Genomic DNA, 18,712 nt, shown 5'->3' with positions numbered 1-18,712 from the left:
CGCACACACACACACACACACACAGAGTATCACACATCAGATGAAATGGACGTGTGTGTGTGGCAGAGAGAGTGAGAGAGAGAGGTCATGTATACGTACATGCATAAATATGCATAGATCTTTGTGTGTGTGCATGTGTATGAAAGAGAGAGAGAGAGAGAGTAAATACTACATGCACGCTACGTCAATACCGGAAGTTGACATTTCATCATAAGTATGTAAGCATTTGGTACAAAAACGTGCAAATAGAGAGTGAAGCTTTGTGCCGTTGTTACGTCAATACCAGAAGTTGACATTGAGGAACCTTTTTAAAGAAGTGAATCATAAATATAAAGCAATATTATTTATTTTTAATAAAAAAAATCAAATGAAGAGCCTAACATTTATCCGAGGTCAAATTATTCATGCATCACAAGTATGGAAGTAAATGGTGAAGCCGTTTTCACGTGATAAGCGAATACACACACATCTCTGTTTTATATACTAGAGATTACATGAGCAAACTAGTGCAGTCATCTCCCTTGCATTCTACATTTATTTCCTCTTATACCTAACTTTTCTCTCAATATATTTGCTCTTTGTCATATATGCACACTAACATTGCATGTCCAATGGAGTATATTAGTTTCATTACTATCTTGTTTCACGTCTTCTTCATTCAGAGCCTACATCTCACTATCTGTAGCATCACTATACATATGCAAGCATTATACAATCTGCCTTTCACTTACAGAGACCTTTTGTTGCCTACAGAGGTAATAGCTTTCTGAACTTTCTCCATCCTATTCTTATTTTAGCAACTATACTTTCAGAACATCCTCCTCTGCTACTAATTAGGTTGCCTAATTTTTATTCATTAGACTGAAATTAAGTAAGTAAAAAATGTACTTTAGCATTAGAGGTACTCATGTGTGCAGGAGAAATAACTATCCTGTTATTGATAGTCCGTGGGGCTAAGTGAATAGAAGTACAAAGTTTCAACTTTGTAGAAATAAACAGGGAAGATATGGGAGGAAATTATCAGATCTGGCGATGTTGGGCCAACTCAGTTGATGTGATTACAGAAAATGTTGGTGTTTAGAGAGGAGAGATGAGAAAGATGTGAAAAAGATACGTCTAGATTATAGAAATAATTTTTCCCTTTTTTGTCTGTGATAAAAGCAGCATGATTGCAGAAATGGTAGAATACAAAAGCTGAAATAAAATGACTTAACATTTTTTATCTTACCTTTATGTTCAAACCCAGCATGGTTGATTCTGCTTCAATAAAACAAGTACCTGTAATATTTTACATTCAGCTTACACTGTCTGAAATTCTTTTCATCAACTGTTGGCTGCAGATCACAATTTTTGCATAGCTGACAGTATCACTCCTTCAAGTAGTACTGAACTGCATTGATGTTACCAAAAATGTCTGTTTTTCTTTTAGCCTACATCTTAGCATGCTTTTTCTCTCATCATCTAGCATGCTTTTACCCTCTTGCAACCACCGCAAGAAGCTGTAACTACTCCACTATAAAGGAACTATTTTGTTTCACCTTGGTTTTGGATTTGCTATTTGTAATCAACTTTTACCTTTCTTTTACATGCCTCTCATATCCATGATGAAGCATGTTTTGTTTCCCTCTCCATTGTAAGAATCATTATCTTGTTCTTCCTAAGATTTATGCAGGTTGTTGATTCAGTTGAGAGCTACTGGTAACATGTAACCCAGTATAACCTGTCACATGATCGGGTCGTTGGTGACTAAACTGGCAACCCCGTCAAGCTTGCTTGGTGAGGAGGGTGATTGTTGGACACCCTGCAAGACAAAAAAAAATAAGACCTGTCAAAGGGCGGAAGAACTACTGTGTAGTCAACGGCCAATTCAACAAGTATCTTGTTGCAGTGAAGTGCATGTGTGCTCCATTGACCTGGAGAGCTATGCTGGAGGGAGAGAAATCTTCAGGCAGGTCTTACCAGGCCAGACAGGTTGAAGGGTAGGAAACAGACAAAACCTTAATGACAATAAATCGAAGCATCGACAGCAGGGTGTGGATTTAGTTATTGGCAGGACCTAACAGATCAGATTCCTGGCTTTGAACTAGCAGGATGTCATGCAGAGGATCTTAAATACAAGACAATGGATGAGACCCTAATATTCCTAGTTAGATGGAAACTGCGGGACCACATGGAGCAGCACCTTGTGAGACTTACAGTATGCGCAACCAAAACCCTTAAATGAGATGAATGTATTCATAAATATACACCTTCTTAGGAGGTTTATCTGACAATATATTCCATCTTGATATTGTTATCCCTCACAACTCATATGCTAAAAACCCAAATTTATAGTGTTTTCTAACCTAAGTTAGTAGCATTGTTAAGATAAAATTGTGTGACTAATGTTTTGAATAGTGAGCTCATATATCTTAAGTTCAAATTCATTGGTGACATTTTTCTGTATTATCATCATCATCATCATTGTCATTTAACATCCGCTTTCCATTCAGGGATAGGTTGGACAGTTTAACTGAGGGCTGGCAAGCCAGAAGGCTGCACCAGGCTCCAGTCTGATCTGGCAAAGTTTCTACAGCTGGATGCCCTTCCTAATGCCAACCACTCCGAGAGTGTAGTGGGTGCTTTTTAAGTGTCATCAGCATGAGGGCCAGTCAGGTGGTACTGGCGTCGGCCACGCTTGAATGATGCTTTCTATGTGCCACTGGCACAGGGGCTAGTCAGGCGGCACTGGCAACAACCACACTTGAATGGTGCATTTTATGTGCCACCGGCATGGGTGCCAGTCAGGTAGTACTGGCATTGACCACAACAATGACTTCACTTGACTCCATAGGTCTTCGCAAGCACAGTTTATTGCCCAATAATTGAAGGGTACTCATAAATGAGTTCATTATACTGCAATGGCATAGGCGACGGTTATGGTCTCACTTGGCTTGCCAGGTCTTCTCAAGCACAGCATATCTCCAAAAGTCTCGGTCACTTGTCATCACTTCTGTGAGGCCCAACATTTGAAGGTTGTGCTTCACCATCTCATCCCAAGTCTTCCTTGGTCTACCTCTTTAACTGGTTCCCTCTACATTATCACACAGCTGTCCTCATCCATATGCAACACATGACCATAGCAGTGCAGTTGTCTCTCTTGCACACCACATCTGATGCTTCTTATGTTCAACTTTTCACTCAGGGCACTTACACTCTGTCGAGTATGCGCACTGATATTACACATCCAGCAGAGCATACTAGCTTCATTTCTTGCAAGCTTATGCATGTTCTCAGCAGTTACAGCCCATGTTTCACTGCCATGTAGTATGGCTGTTCGCACACATACGTCATACAGTCTACCTTTTACTCTGAGTGCGGAGCCCTTTGTCACCAGCAGAGGTAGGAGCTCTCTGAACTTTGCCCAGACTTGATCACCTAGCTAACAGAAGCTATCAACTATTTCTAGTTTTTCCCCTGGCATGTGACAGAAGCTGTTTTCTGTACATTTTCAGTGTTTGTTTCCCCTGAGCATTTGTCACACACAAAAACTATCTTCCCTGTTAGCCTTCCTTTAATATTGCTGCACTTCTTACGTGTCCATCATCTACCTGAAGGAATTTGTGATTTGTCTGCCTTCCTACTTATTAGGACTTTGGTTTTTGCTATATTGACTCTTAGGCCCTTCAATTCTAGACCTTGCTTCCACACCTGAAACTTCTCTAGTTCCGATAATGACTCAACTATTAGAGCAAGGTCATTAGCATTGAGAAGCTCACAGGGGTATCCTGTCTTGAATTCCTCTATTATTGCCTGGAGGACTATGATGAATAAGATGGGGCTGAAATTTTTCACTATACTCACCTTACTGACAGATCCTTGCACATGGCTTGTACAGCTCTCACTAACCACCCATCTATCTCTAGTTTCTGTATTGACCATCAGATAAGGGATTTGGAGACCCTGTCAAAGGCTTTCTCCATGTCACCGAAAGCCAGGTACAGAGGTTTATCTTTGGCTAGGTATTTCTCTTGCAGATGTCTTAGCAGAGATATAGCCTCAATGGTGCTTTTCCCTGACACAAACCCAAACAGCATCTTGTCTAAATTAACTCTCTCCCTAATTAGTTGGGCTATGACCTTCTCCATGACTTTCATTACCTGATCCAACAACTTGATACCTCTGTAATTATTTGTACCTAATGCATCACCTTTACCTTTGTAGCAGTTGACTATGATGCTGCTACACCAGTCATTGGGTATGACTCTTTTATGTATCACCTGATTGGCTATACAGGTGACTAGACTATAGCTGACACTACCAGATATTTTGAGCATCTCTGCAGTGATTCCTGTTGGGCTGGAAGCTTTCCCTGTCTTCATACCCTCAATTACTTTATCTACCAAGGTACTGTCAATTCGGATAGCTGGTCCCTCTGTTGGGTTGGCATTTGGAAGGCTGTCTTTCTCCCATTCATTCTCTTCATTTAGCAATCTTTCATAGTGGTGTCTCCACGTCTCTCTTTGCAGCCTCATTAAATGCAAGTGAGCCATCATCTATGTGGACACATTCCTCTCCTATGACATCACAATTGTCTCTCATACACGAAACACTTCAAGTCTTTGGTCATCACAATGCAGAACATTGGCAAATTTTTTCTTATCTGCTTCTCCTCTGGCTAAGTAAACCTGTCTCCTAGCTTCCCTTCTGGCAATCTGATACAATTCCCTGCTACCACTGTTCTTCCAGTCCTTCCATGCCTGTTTCTTTTCCCTAATGGCCCTGTCAACAATATTGTTGCACCACCACATTACCTTGGGTCGAAAGGGGATTTTGCTCCATCCACAGATCTGATCAGTAGCCCTCAACAGGTTGTTCCATAGGAACCTCCAGTTGTCTTCCACATCATGTGATGCTATATCCTCCTCTATTTCGTTAAAAGCTCTGAGTAATACGTCTCTAAATTTCTGTCCATTCACAAGATCCTTAAGCTTCCAGACCCTTCTTCTCCATGCTGATCGTCTTCTGGGCATCCATTTAGTCCTGATTCTGAAGTCACTAACTACTAATCTATGTTGTGGAGTGCATTCTTCACGTGGGCATTATAAGTAGCCATCTTTCGCGTTTCTTGGCTAGAATGTAGTCAATTTGACTGTATATTTATGGAAGACTTAATTATCTGAACTACATAACAGAGATCTTCTTAGAATGTATTTCAGAAAGACTGGTATCCTGTGCGTTCTGAGATTCATTTTTTTTTTTCCATGATATGAAACCAAAGCTGAAGTACATGTTCTGAAGATTCTCTTGAACTTTTAGTGAGATATATTTATTGTGCAGTAGAAGTTTAAAGCTAGGTACTAGCTCTCAAAAGACTTTTGTAGCTCAAGAGGTATAACAATAAAGTATAGGAAAAATTATTGATTATTCTTGTTTTGAAATAACAAAATAACTTGTCTGTGCTGTTTTGTTGTAAATTTATATTTATGAATAGTATGGTTTATCTAGTTTCAGTAGATAACTTTTCAATGATAACTTTTTGTTTCTTTTTCAGGAAAGGTTGGGAAATTTAGTCGTTATGATGCTGATGAAGATTCCGAAAGTGATGAATCTGTTTTAGATTCTTCTGATCTCTCCTCTCCTACAGTAACCCATGCTGCAAACAACAACAGTAAATTAGAATCTGACTCTGATTCAGATTGCTGTCTTTCACTCACCTTAGACACCCGAATTGTCACTCAAGAACGACCTCTGGAGAAAGATGAGAATTCTGACACTGAAAGAACTGTTGATAGTATTTTGTTTGAAGATAAACTTTCAGACTGTTTATTACAGGAGTATGATGAACCATTGTTGGACATTGAAGAAAATGGTGATATTGATGATGCGATTGAGGGGAAATCACCTGAAAACCTCACCCCAGAAATTCCATGTTCTGAGTTACTTGATGTTGAGCCTCTTGATGCTGAGCCACTTGATTTGGAACCACTTGACGGAGGACATTCCACAGGACTTGAAGTCTTTGAGGCAAGGAAACGCAAGTTTGATTCTACCAAAGAAATATCACATTCTGAATTGAAAAAAACTATCTCTCTGAAGGGCATTGTACCTAAATCTAGAAAACATCGTAAACACCACCGAACAAGTGATGCATTACATTCCAGCAGTGAAAAGGAATCAATATTACACTCACGTGATCTGAGAGAACGAAATTATGATGAGGCTGATACTTCAAAGCCTTTATCATTTGTCAGTCAACATCGAAGAGAGCGTGGACATCGAAGAGTCCACAAACGCTCACGTAGCCGCAGTGAAAGCAAATATGGTGGCGGAAGTTTATCTGATGATGTTAGCCAATCATTACAGAAAAGAGAGAAAGTGTCAGTTCGACAAAGACGGTCTGGGAGTAGTTCTAGTAGTAAACGTTTTGTTTACCCTGTCTCAAATAATGAGGGTAAGCAACGAAAAGTTATTCAGAAGGAAGATGGCAGTAGTTGGGCCTGTCGTAAAATTATTACAAGTAAATATTTATCTGATCAAAGTGACTCTGAGGAATGCAACGAGAACACATTTTTAAAAAAACATTGTCAGTCAAATTCTCGCAAATTTGATCTTTTGGACTCAGTTAGTTCTGTTAAACAGGAGCACAAACCAAAATCAGTGCTAGCACATAACAGAATTCAAAGTAAACACTCAACTGTGAGAGGTTGGATTAGCCTTATGGAAGATCGATCAAAAAGAAAAAGGATTACTAAAGATACTAGCCGACAACTACAACAGACCAGTGAAGATCAGACTTATTTAGAAAGGCCACCTAAAAGCCCAGTGGTGAACATTACTTTCAACTCAGGTTAGTTGTAGATATTTTTATTTAAAAAATTTGCTTTTTTTTTTATATTAATGTTTTTCACTGGGGATGTTTACTCAAACTGGTGTAGTTTTACTTGATAAGGATTTTGACTGGATATGAGCTTTCAACTTATACTTTACAGAGAACAATGAATAACTACTCTTTCTCGAAAGAAAAACAAGGAAGACAAAACTATTCTCCCAGTCAGAAGGCAGTAAAAGTGTGGAAAATTTTTATGTGAATGCAAGAAAAAACTTTTAGTGCGTTTGTTATACATTAGTCTGTTTCTTTTTTTTTCCTCTATTTCTCCCAGCCTCTCTCTATCAAGGTGTTAGGCCTTTAAGTTGTTGAGGGCTGTTTGTCCCTATTGCATTAATATAGTAGACATCAATATTTCTCTTTTTAAAGATGGTATGCACTAAATTGTCATCATCATTTTATATCCATTTTCCCATGCTGGTATGGATTGGATGGATCTATCCCCATGCTGTGTCTCAAGTCTTGTGGTTCTTTGTTCTTTAACCTTCTCAGACTTGGGCTTTTGTGTCCAACTTCACCCTCTCAGACTTGGGCCCTTGTGTCTAACTTTGCTAAGCAAAAAAATAAATAGTTGCACATACAACTCAAAAGTAATGATTGCAGGCAAACTAATGGACAGAATTGGCAGCATCTTCTTCTATGTATGTTGTTCATTACTGTTTTATTTGGAATCAGGCTGTAATGCTGTTTAACCTATTCCTGTTTGTTTTGTTGTTGTGTATGGATGCCCTTATCACCAATGATCACTATACAGCTTGGACTGGATGTATTTATCATGTCATAGGCATTGGAGAGGCTTTCTAGAATCCTCTTTACTCTGAATTAGAAATAATTTCCTTGTGACCTAGTTTTAATTCTCAGCTCATAGATTTTTTTACATTTTCATTAAAGCCTTTGGGATAAGTATAAATGTCTTAAATATTATTTGAAAGAAAAAAAAAGAACTTCCTTTGTGAAACTGCAGGTTCTGTAAAAATATTTTTTATAACGTTGATAGAATAAGTTGAACATATTTATGATCATAGGTGCAAGTGTGGCTGTGTGATAAAAAGCTTGACAGGTGATATGATAGAAGTAAGTTGGTCTCCTATGTTTCAGTTCTGTTCTATATTACAAAATGCTAATCTAAACTAAAACCACGTAAGGTGTTTGGATTGTCTCTAATGCTTAATAATGGTTGTATCTATTTCTTAAGCAGAATGTAAATGCTTATTGGTCAAGTGAATTGACTGCAGTATTTTGCTAAATATTTAATGAGCTAATGAAGGAATCTATCATCATTTTAATGTCCACTTTTCCATTGCTTACATGCATTAGATAGAGTTCATTGAGGCAGATTTTCTATGGTGAGATGCCTTCTCTGTTGCCAATCCTCACATTCTACTGAGCAAGATAATAATAATTCCTCATGGTGAGGCATGTTCTCAGAATATTGGAAATGAATGACATTGCTTTTATGAAAGTGACAACTATTTTACTACTATCATACGATGTCAAGACAAGGAGACACAAACACATACACATATGTACATATGTATATACACATATGCTGGGCTTCTTTCATTTTCTATCTACCAAATCCAATTACAAGGGTATGGTCTATGTCAATGATTTCTCAGTCCTTTTAACTTTACAGTACACTAGAGATCAAATGAAAATAAATTACCTCTATACTTTGCTTGGAAAGTTTTTCTTTTTGTTTTTTAAATCCTTTGAGCTAAAAATTTTTAAAAAATCTTATTTTATTAGTCATACTTGTGTATGACTTCCCTTTTTGTGGTGTTTTTACTGTTCACTTTCCTTGTTTGTTTGTGTTTTATCCTGTGTACTATGTATTTACTTTTGGCTGTTATTATTGTCATTCTTTATTTGACTTATTACTGCATTGTCTTCTCTTTCACTCTTTTCCAGTGTGTTGTAGTACATTATCATCATTATTATTATAACAAAATTATGAGTAACACATTTTCAAAATGCCCTCAAGCACGTGGATTATTTAAAGACTTAAAATGTATTTTTAAAAATTCAGGCTAAATCAAGAATCCTCTTTAGGCAAATTGTTTCAAAACCACTGGTCTATGTGAACCCTGTCCTATTAGAAATCATTGCCAATTCTCCCGGAAACCATATCCCCAGTCTTAAAAAAGAAAGGATACATTGGATAATGTAATCCTAGATATGCCTAAAAAGAAAGATGGTCACAGCTAGAATACCTCTGTTCATTGATCTTAATCAGGTTTGATCTGGGGCAACCACCATCTGAAATATTTGGATTGTCTTTGATGTTAATGGTGATATTTATTCATTTCTCTTCACAAACTTTGCAAATCTTTAGGGTTAGCAAAGTGAATTGACTTCTGTATGTTACTGAGTGCTTATACTGTAATAAGTACTTGAGCTAACAAGAGCGCCTCAACAAACTCATTCAACAAGCTAGAAATAGCAACCAAATCTTGCTCAGAATGCATCCAACATTTGTAAAGATGAAGACATTGGATAATATAATCCCAGATGTCCAAAAAGATGGAATGATCACAACTGGAATGCCTTCGATTATATCAGCTCAGTCAAAGCTGATTTGGATCTAAACAACAACAGCTGGGTTGAAGGTTCAAGTGAATTGAATACATAATCTAGTTCTGGTTTTCTGTTATCATTTTTCAAATTTTTTTGTCCATGTTTTTATCAGCAGCTTTAGTTGACCCACACATGTTGTTGATCAAGCGTTTGATAGAGCTGGTCAAGAAAACTTCTAAGCCTACATTACTACTCTAGATACATTATTTGAGTTACTCATTTTTTTGTCTCTTGTCAGTGCTTATATTGTCTAATATTGTTAACCACATTGGCAGTCTATAATATTTTGGTAATCATTTCCTATTGAACATATTTTTTCCAGGTAGTCATACTTTTCAACAGAAAGATAGTGTGGAAGATAGGTTGTCTGCACATCAGCGGTTAGGGGTAGTATCAAAATCAAAACAAGAGTCTTTTGAAAAAAGCAAAGACAAGCACCACAGTAAAAAGGAGAGCAAGAAAACCAAAATAGGTAAAGTAAACTATATTTAGTGTGAAATTTTTGATTTTCTTTTTTGTTATTAATTTACTCTTTTTTTATCAACAGCTGTTAATTGCATCTGTTTCAATTAACCCTTTCAGTGCTACATTGACCACAGCCTGGTTCTCCACCTTGCCACATCATTTTTCAGGGTAAAATATGACCTTTTAAGATAGCCAATATCATCATCCTTAGCAGCAATGCCATCACTACCAATTAATTTCTGAAATAGAACCTTGCATTTGGACTTAATGAAAAATAATTTCCCCTGCCTAGCTTTTTTTTTTTTTTTTTTTTTTTTTTTTTTGCTTTGACGTATTCTTTGGTATTCTTTCATTCATTGGTTCTAATCCTTAGACTGCAGCCATGCTTGGATATTAACTTTAAGTGTTTTTGTTTTTGAGTAGATCAAATGCATTACTTTGTCTTATTGTCTTACTGAGGCCCTTGGCTCCTCTTGAAGTTTAGACTATGAACACTCCCTCCACTCATCTCTATTCTAGATTTACCTCTTTAAATTTCTGCAGCTCCTAGAACTTCTCATTTTCTTACTAGGATGGCAAGGTTGTTTCTTTTGCACTTAGTAGCATCCAGGGCTGTTTTGTAAATTTAATGCATAGCTCTAATGATTCACGAAGCACTTGTGGTTTTGCTCCATGGCATCTGGAAAGATATTGGCAGTGTAACATTCTTTCAGCTTCAGTTACAATGCTTCATTCTCCCTTTGCAGGGTTCTTCCAGTCCCTAGAATTGCTTTGATTTGTTGGTGTTTGTGTAGAGGGTACAGGTTTTTACAGGCTGAGGTTACTAACCCCATACTCTCTCTCTCTCTCTCTCTCTCTCTCTCTCTCTCTCTCTCTCTCTCTCTCTCTCTCTCTCTCTCTCTCTCTCTCTCTCTCTCCACCTCCCCCACTTATGCACTCACTCACATATCCAATGACCTTCTGTACAATTTCAATCTGCATTTCCCTAATTTTAGCTGTTACTATCTCTTACTATCTCTAAACATGAAACTAGAAGTAAACGACCATAGGAGCCAATTACAGTTAATGGAACAGCTGTGTAATACAAAATGACAGTCATTGGTAGCTAACTGAACAAAATAATTGTAAATGTTATTAATCATTGGTTTTTGTTGTTCATATTTAAGTCAAACTTGATTCAGAGAACTTTGATCAAAGTTTTTCCACCCATTAACATCCCACCTTTTAATATCTATGAATAATGTACTGCATTATTCAGTCTATTTTCTCCATTCCCAACACAATAGAGTATGATTTGAGGAGGATTTGTTTGTTATTTTTAGTAGTTATGTGGCTATTTAGTGGTTCCTTTGGCTTGTTTACTCAGCTGTTGTCAAATATGGCAGTAGAAGGGTTAATCACTTAATAATATGCTTCATTTCTTGTTGCACATGATGCACTGAATTTGAAAGTAAGCCCTGTATTTTGTGTTTGTCTGGCAAGGTTTTATGTTGGGACAGGCTGGGCCTCATAACCCATCAACTTGTAGGATCACTGTAACGAACTTCATCTTCATGTATTGTTGTTTAGCACAAGTTAGCCTGGTGAAATTTTATACTTCCTGGGAGGATCTAACAAAATACTCAGTAAACTGTAAATAATGCTAATGGTGCTTCACCTGCTTATAGCTATGAGTTCTATATATTTACAGTTTATTTGGCTGCTGTGAGTTGCCACACTGCTAATAAGATATACATCTGCTAAGCTTTCAGATGCTAATTCAACCTGCTGATGCTAGTTCAACCTGACTTTAAACAACATTCTTATCAAATTCAGAGTAAATTACTCTTAGGGTATGAAAAAAAAATTATAAAATTAGTGTTAACATTTTATGTATATTTTTCTTTTTAATTTTTTAATGGCTTGAGTTGGTGGATCTTTTACAGGATTTATAACATTGTAGGGAAGAAAGGAAGTAGCTAACCTAAAGACCTAACCAGAATGTTAGTTAATTGTTAGATTCTAGTTAGAATATTTTCCTTTTTTACCCCTCATTGCATAATTTTTTCTTGTTAGCTTTGTCATGCTTCCTGCATTAAATATGTTAAAACTATATTATCTATTGTTCTTTTTTTTCATGTTAACGGCATCAAACTAACTTAACTTGTCAGTCGAGTTGTCTGAGTAAAGCTGAGTTATGTACCTTGCCGGACATTTCATCATTCCTAGCTGTCAAAAAAGCTCTTGTGTGCTTGATTTCACAGCAAAACTAAACACATATAGATATGACACTATTTGTTTGTTTATTCTTAATCTACAGTTGTTACTCTAGTAATTAATAAATGTTTGAGCTCATTGGTTCCACAACTAATAGTGTTGCACTTTAATCTCACAATTATTGTTCCAGTGTATTAAACCTTAATGAACTTATTTGGATTGATTAACAATAACATTTATTTTATGAAATTGATACTAATTTCTCATATTGGTTGATTGGTGGTATATATGACCATAGATTTATTTGTAAGTGAAGGAATTTAGTTAATTTGAATGCCCATAAATATTCTTTCTGATACAAATGTAATCAGCCCTGGAAAGATGAAAGAATGATATGAGTTAATTGTTAGAATAATTTGAATTTAAAATATAGAAGGTTTAATTCTAAATACTAATGCCCCTGAATTTAATGAGATAATGATTTATTTAATTAAACTCAAGTCAGTGAAGGAGCTGCTATGTGGTTGCTCATGTTGCTAAACATTGTAGTTAAATCTCCCTCTTATAACACACTAATTGTTTTATAAAAAAGATCATGGCTGGAATACCTATAATTACACTGTAACAAAATTTTAATTTTTTTTTTCTTTCATTAGTGTTATTTCCTGTTTGCTTCTATCTAGAAATCAAAGGAAATGACTACTATTCCCTTCAAACTTTGCTTTTGTGACCTGGACGTCAATGTTTTGAAACTGACTTATTTTCCATTACATTTCAGACAGATTCAGCACTGTTGTTGAAGCAGAAATATTGTTATAGCAAATATTCTGCTCAACACCACAGATTTGGTTGTCAGTTGCTTGACCATAACCACTTAAGCATGTGTCTTAGTGGCTGGCAATATGTACATCTCTGATCATGAGCAGAAATAGTTTGGGAGCATCATAGCCATGTGTTGAGAAGGATTCTTTTGGGTTTGAATAAATGTAAGGAAAGCAAAGTTTGAAGGAAATATTAGCCATTTTTCATACTTTCTTAGGGGTAAGCAAATAGGAAATATCAGTTGCTACCCAAGGACAAAAACTGTTACACAGTGTTGTATTAGGACAACTTGATTAAGGTTGATCAGGGGCTAGATAAGTCATTTTTAACTATTAATCCTTTAGTGTTCTTAAACACTATTGGAAATATATATGAAATTATGGCTATAATAACCATTTGTATAATGTATAGGGGAGGTTCTAAGGTGTGAACAAGTTGTAATTTAGATTTTGCAAGCTTCAAACATTAAACTGTGAAAAATACTCATTCATAATTGATTTCTTTGTATCTAATTTCTATATTTTACTCATATTTTTTTCTCCTATTTTTTTTCTTATTCAGATTGTTCTAAGGAAAGTGAACTTGATCGAAAAATCCAACGTATTCAAGAAATGAATGCTGCCATTTTAAAGAGACAACAAGAAGTGTTGAAAGATAAAGAGCAGTATGGTTGAATATGTAGATCGTAAATTACTGGATTAGTAAAAAAAAAAGTAAAGATGAACAAAGAATATAAACTTAACTGAGAGTGATAGAAATAACCTGAATAACTTGTTTAAACAATACAGTTAACTAAGATCTATTCTTTGAGATTATTTTGTGTTTTTCCTCTAGGTGACCAACATGTCGATAATGTTTGCTTAGTGTCTGAGGAAAGGACTTGACTATGTATAATCTCTCTATCTCGCTAGCCCTCTCTTTTCTTTTCATCCCTCGTCTCTCTCTCTTTCTCTCTCTCTCTCTCTCTCTCTCTATCTCTCTCTCTCTCCCTCTTTCTTTCTTTCTCTCTTTCTATTAATTTATTCAGGTTACTTGACTGAAGCGAAACTCTAAGTTTCTGAATATGTAACTTATATTTCTGGAATAAATTCTTGGGCAGAAAAAGAATATCTCAGTTCTAAAAAAAAAAAAAGTTAAAATAAAGCAATGATTGTTTTTTTAATTGAGATGTCTCTTACCCATTACATTGCTAAAGTTTAAATAGGTGCCTGTTTATCAGTAAGAGAAATGTTCTATAGTATTAGTTTTACTTATAGACCAACTTAGTCATCGTTTGAAGAAGGTGAGGTAATCAAATGAGTGTTTAGCATCCTGTAAGATCAAGATATTGTGCTGAATATTAATTAATGCCTTAAAATTAAATTAAATTGTTTGCAATTTATAGATTTCAATTCTGAAGCTTTTACTTGCATTTATGAACTGCCTCTGAACAGGTTCCTATTCACTCTTCTATTTTAGTCTTCTTCATAATATCAGAATGCATTTTCACAATAAATGCAGACAGGAAACAATTTTGTAAGAATGTTATTAATAACACTGAAAATTTACCAATAAAAATGTGCGCATGTGTGTATATATAAGAAATAAAATATTTTTTAATCTATTTTTTTATGAAGTGCTGGATGTGAAATGTGATATATCTATATATTTACATATATATTTTTAAGCATTAGATATTCATGAGTTAGTTGTATTTCAAAAGGATTTATATTGTATTCATGCTTTGATTTTTTTTTAATTTGTTATTGGCTGTTTGTCAATTTTTGCTAAGCTAATATTTCAATTTCATTGAATTATTTGCTTCATCAAACAATAAAAAAATGATTATTCAAAATTCAAAGGAATATATTGATGTACTATAAGCCTTTTAATTTTGTACTTGAATCTCTCTCTCACACACTCACACATAAATATTTGAAAAGTTGGAGTGTATGAACATTTGTTATTTTGTATATATATATATATATATAAGCATGCTATTGTGTTGAGAAGAGTATGTTTATTTTGAAAAATGAATCTGTTAATATTTAGATTAGTGTGGGGTTAAATTTTCAGTATTATGATTGTTGTAATTATGAAATCATTTTCATTAGCATTTTTATCAAATAATAGCATTTTCTGTCATATATATGTATCTCAATCATCATTATCTGTATGTATGTGTGTGTGGAATTGAATGGACATTTGCAAACTCTTCTAACCAGTGCTGATGTGAAATCTAGTCATATTTTCTTAGAATTGTTTTAAAGTTCAAATATTAAAATCGAAACAGTGTATTTGTGATTTACTTGGTGCAAGTATTTTTGTTTTTAAGAAGGAAATTTAAATTAGATAACATTTTCGATTTCATTTATTGTTGTGATTATTACCAGATTGAACAAACCTTTGATTAAAGGGATTCCAGCCATGTCACTCATGATTTTTTAGGGGATAATTTGAGGGAGATTTAGCTGCTATTTCTCACAAGTTGATAGACCACACAATCACTGATTTCTGTATGTACATCTGTGTGAGATGTATGTGTTTGTGTGCATTGTCTAAAGCAAGCCAAATGTTAAAAATTGTTAAATCAGTGAACAAATTGATTAATTGCTGTTATTAATTTTGAAAATATTACAAGTTTTATAGAACAAGAATTTGTAAGACAAATTTTAATCCTCATTTGTAGCCTAATCACTTCATTTTTTTTTAATGATGCAATTTTTAATCTTGTATATCTTTTGATCATACATGTAGATTTGGTTGATTTACATTTCGTAAAATATTTTTCTTGTTTCTTTTATATAACAGATTAATATATAATTATTTTGCTGTACATATTTGTTTCCCTCATTATTGTTCTTGTTGCTATTATCATTATTATTATTTTGTTGTTGTTGTTATTCCTTTTGTATTTCCTGTTTTATATGTTGTAGGAGCAGGTCCACACTATGGACCTGAGGTACTATAGAAAAAATATCACTTGATTGACAACACTCTCTGTAGTATGTGAACTGCTCCAGATTGTTTGATCTGTGTTGATGTTGATTTTTGCAAGAGATACTGTTGCTGAACTTTTCCATTCTCTTCTTCGTGAGTCCTAGTGCTCTTTGTGACCTGTTATTATTTTGGTCTTCATATTCCACATCTTTTTGATTTGATCTCCAGTCATTTGTATTTGATCACTGTCTCTGACTCTCATGGAGGTGTTTCTTTCAGAAAGTATTGCAGTGTTGGCAAAGTATAAATACTCTGTCCGTGGCTTTTTGACTTTTTTCTTTCTGCCAATGTCGATGGGCATATCCCAGGAGATGATGGCAACATTGTCATCACTGACCATGTTTAGTTTATGATCTCACCAATTTTTATTATTTATGATATTTGTTCTTACTTACTTAATTTTAGTATGCAAGCATGGCAGTGTGGTTAAGAAGTTTGATTCCCTGTCACACACGACTTTGAATTCAGTTCTACAATATGGCACCCTGGGCAAGTGTCTTCTACTATAGTCTCAGGCAGACCAAAACCCCATGAATAGATTAAGTAGGCAAAAGCTGAAAAAAGTTTGTCATTTGTGTTTGTGTGTCTGTACACCTGCATTAGTGTGTGCTTTCATTTTTTGTGCTTGCTTCTACAAAAGTTACTATCTACAATTGGTAATGATGTTGCCACCAATTCTATCAACAAATTGTCCCTTTGCATCATATCTTCAAAGCAAAGTGGAATAAGTGATTCCTTCCTTGAAAAACAGGTAAGGATTAGCAACAGAAAGGGCTGCAAAACACCTCAATAACATATTTGTCTAACCTATGCTATCATGAAAAAACAGACATAAAACCATGTGTACTTATTTATTTGTATTTTCTAGGTCATTCAACCAATTTTGATATCGGATATGTGCAATCAGTAGTTGTGACAGTAATTATAGTAATGATGTTTTACTTCCCTCGCTGGCTCCTGTTCTGATTTTGTGCTATCCTTTGCCAATAGGGCCAACTTTCAACAGTTATTCTATGCATTGTTAGCATGGACCTGCAATTTCTAAATAACATTGAAACTTGCTTAGCATTTGGCTTGTGAAATCTATATTCAAGCTAGTTCTTCTTGTGCAAATATTATCTCTAGTTCATCTTGCATTTATCATTTTTGATCTTTCTCTTCTTTTATCTGAATCTTAATTTTATTGTTAGGATTTCTGAAGGTTAATGGATCTGTTTGTTCATTTTATAAAATATTTATGTAAAAGTAATGTAGTTAGAAAAAGAAAGTTTTCTATGCAATATAAAAGTGAAGGATGTTCATGTGATTGCATTATGATGCATTTCACTAAACTATCTTATAGATTTCCCTGTGATCTAAAATAGTGAGAATAAAGAAAATACTCTACCTCATTTCAGAACAGTTTGTTTCAGTATTTAGGGACAAAAACAAATCAGACTAAATCAAAATGAAAATGTAAATTGAATTTATTCAAAGCTTTTTCTCTGCTATTACTATATTATCTAAAATTAGTTTGCATTATATTATTAATTGCCTTTCAAATGTATCAAATAGTTATGAACTAACAGTGGATCTTTACCACCTGGTCCTGGTAAAGGGTCATGGGTACTGCCTTTATCCCTGTTTAAAAGATTAAAAAAGAAAGAAAACCTTACTTGCAAGAAATAGCAACCATATCACTCCCAAATTACACCCTGCTGTTTTAGAAAAGGTTGGACCCTGGATATATGATCTCTGAAAACAAGACAGTATAGTCATGGCTTTAATCATAGATTTATCTGCTCAGGCCTAAACAATATCAAACAATCTAAAGACTAGAATTCGATTGTAGATCATGGTCTATATTTTATCTCTTCTATATTTGTGATGCCAAATGCTTTTATTGTTCTTTTTAGAGAGATTCTCCTAATAGTTATAGGGCTTCGTTTCCTTGTTTTGGTTTTTCTCCTTTTGGTATAGATTGTTTTTTAATCAGTATTTTCTTCTTTCATTCCTTAATTGTACATGAAGGATGTTAAATCTATACAAAAGGAATAGTGAAGTGTCAAATGTTATGAAGAAGGTATTTTATAAGTATTTAGTTTTAAGTTTAATTTAAAGGAAAAGTGTTGATCATGAAAGGATTATTTTGTTTAGATACCAACCATACTGAGTTTTCATTTACCATGTAAAAGTGAGATTAGCAGTATATGTTGTTTATTAAACCAGAACTTAATGGTATGGGGGACCTCAAAAGCTTACCAGTTTTGCATTAGGTCCATTATATTGCTCTCATTACCTTGTTTCATTTCCATTTATCACAGATATCATTTATTTGTAACTAAATTTACATTAGTTTTACTTTTTACATCTATGTGGGTTTTTTTTTTTTTAGAAGAAATGGAAAAAGTGGGGGAAAAGAATAAAGATTGATCTCATTTTTTTTTGTTTCCTCATTGATTTTTAAAAAAATAAATATGTATATAATTGATAATTTCTTTTTACAGGAATAAAAGAAGAAAATAAAATCCTATTTTTGTATATAAAGTGTTATCTTATTATTCCTATCTTCGTGTGCACGCTTATTTTATCATCTTAACCTCGTAGTATTCAGATTGCTCTGTCAAGTGTAATGTTTATTTATTCACATTCTTTTGAATTAATCATAGTTTATCTTGTAGATTTAAAATTTCAATGTTGTGATTGTTAATTTCTAGAATGACATTGTTGGTTAGGTATGAGAGGCCAGCTCTGGCCGGCTTGAACGTAAAACAGGTAGAATATTTGGGCCAGATGTGACTTGTTCAAAAACTAAAGATTAACGCA

At 34.6% G+C, this 18,712-nt stretch overlaps 1 protein-coding gene across 2 annotated transcripts in view; it reads left to right on the top strand.

The window, feature by feature from the left end:
* The window catches only part of LOC106868719 (uncharacterized), a 63,435-nt gene extending 45,107 nt beyond the window's left edge, over nt 1-18,328 (top strand). The window contains exons 5-8 of one of the 2 annotated variants that reach the window (XM_014914111.2): nt 5,534-6,829; nt 9,768-9,917; nt 10,028-10,078; nt 13,490-18,328. In XM_014914111.2, coding sequence (XP_014769597.1) covers nt 5,534-6,829; nt 9,768-9,917; nt 10,028-10,038 — 1,457 coding nt within the window. In that variant the 3' untranslated portion in view covers nt 10,039-10,078; nt 13,490-18,328. The remainder of the gene's footprint in view (nt 1-5,533; nt 6,830-9,767; nt 9,918-10,027; nt 10,079-13,489) is intronic. The other variant, XM_014914110.2, reaches the window with a different exon arrangement.
* Nucleotides 18,329-18,712: the final 384 nt, after the last annotated feature.

This window comes from Octopus bimaculoides, chromosome 6 (genome assembly GCF_001194135.2).
Source record: "Octopus bimaculoides isolate UCB-OBI-ISO-001 chromosome 6, ASM119413v2, whole genome shotgun sequence".
Taxonomy (NCBI): domain Eukaryota; kingdom Metazoa; phylum Mollusca; class Cephalopoda; order Octopoda; family Octopodidae; genus Octopus; species Octopus bimaculoides.
Note: the sequence above shows the minus strand (reverse complement) of the source record. Positions and strands in the feature narration are given on the sequence as shown.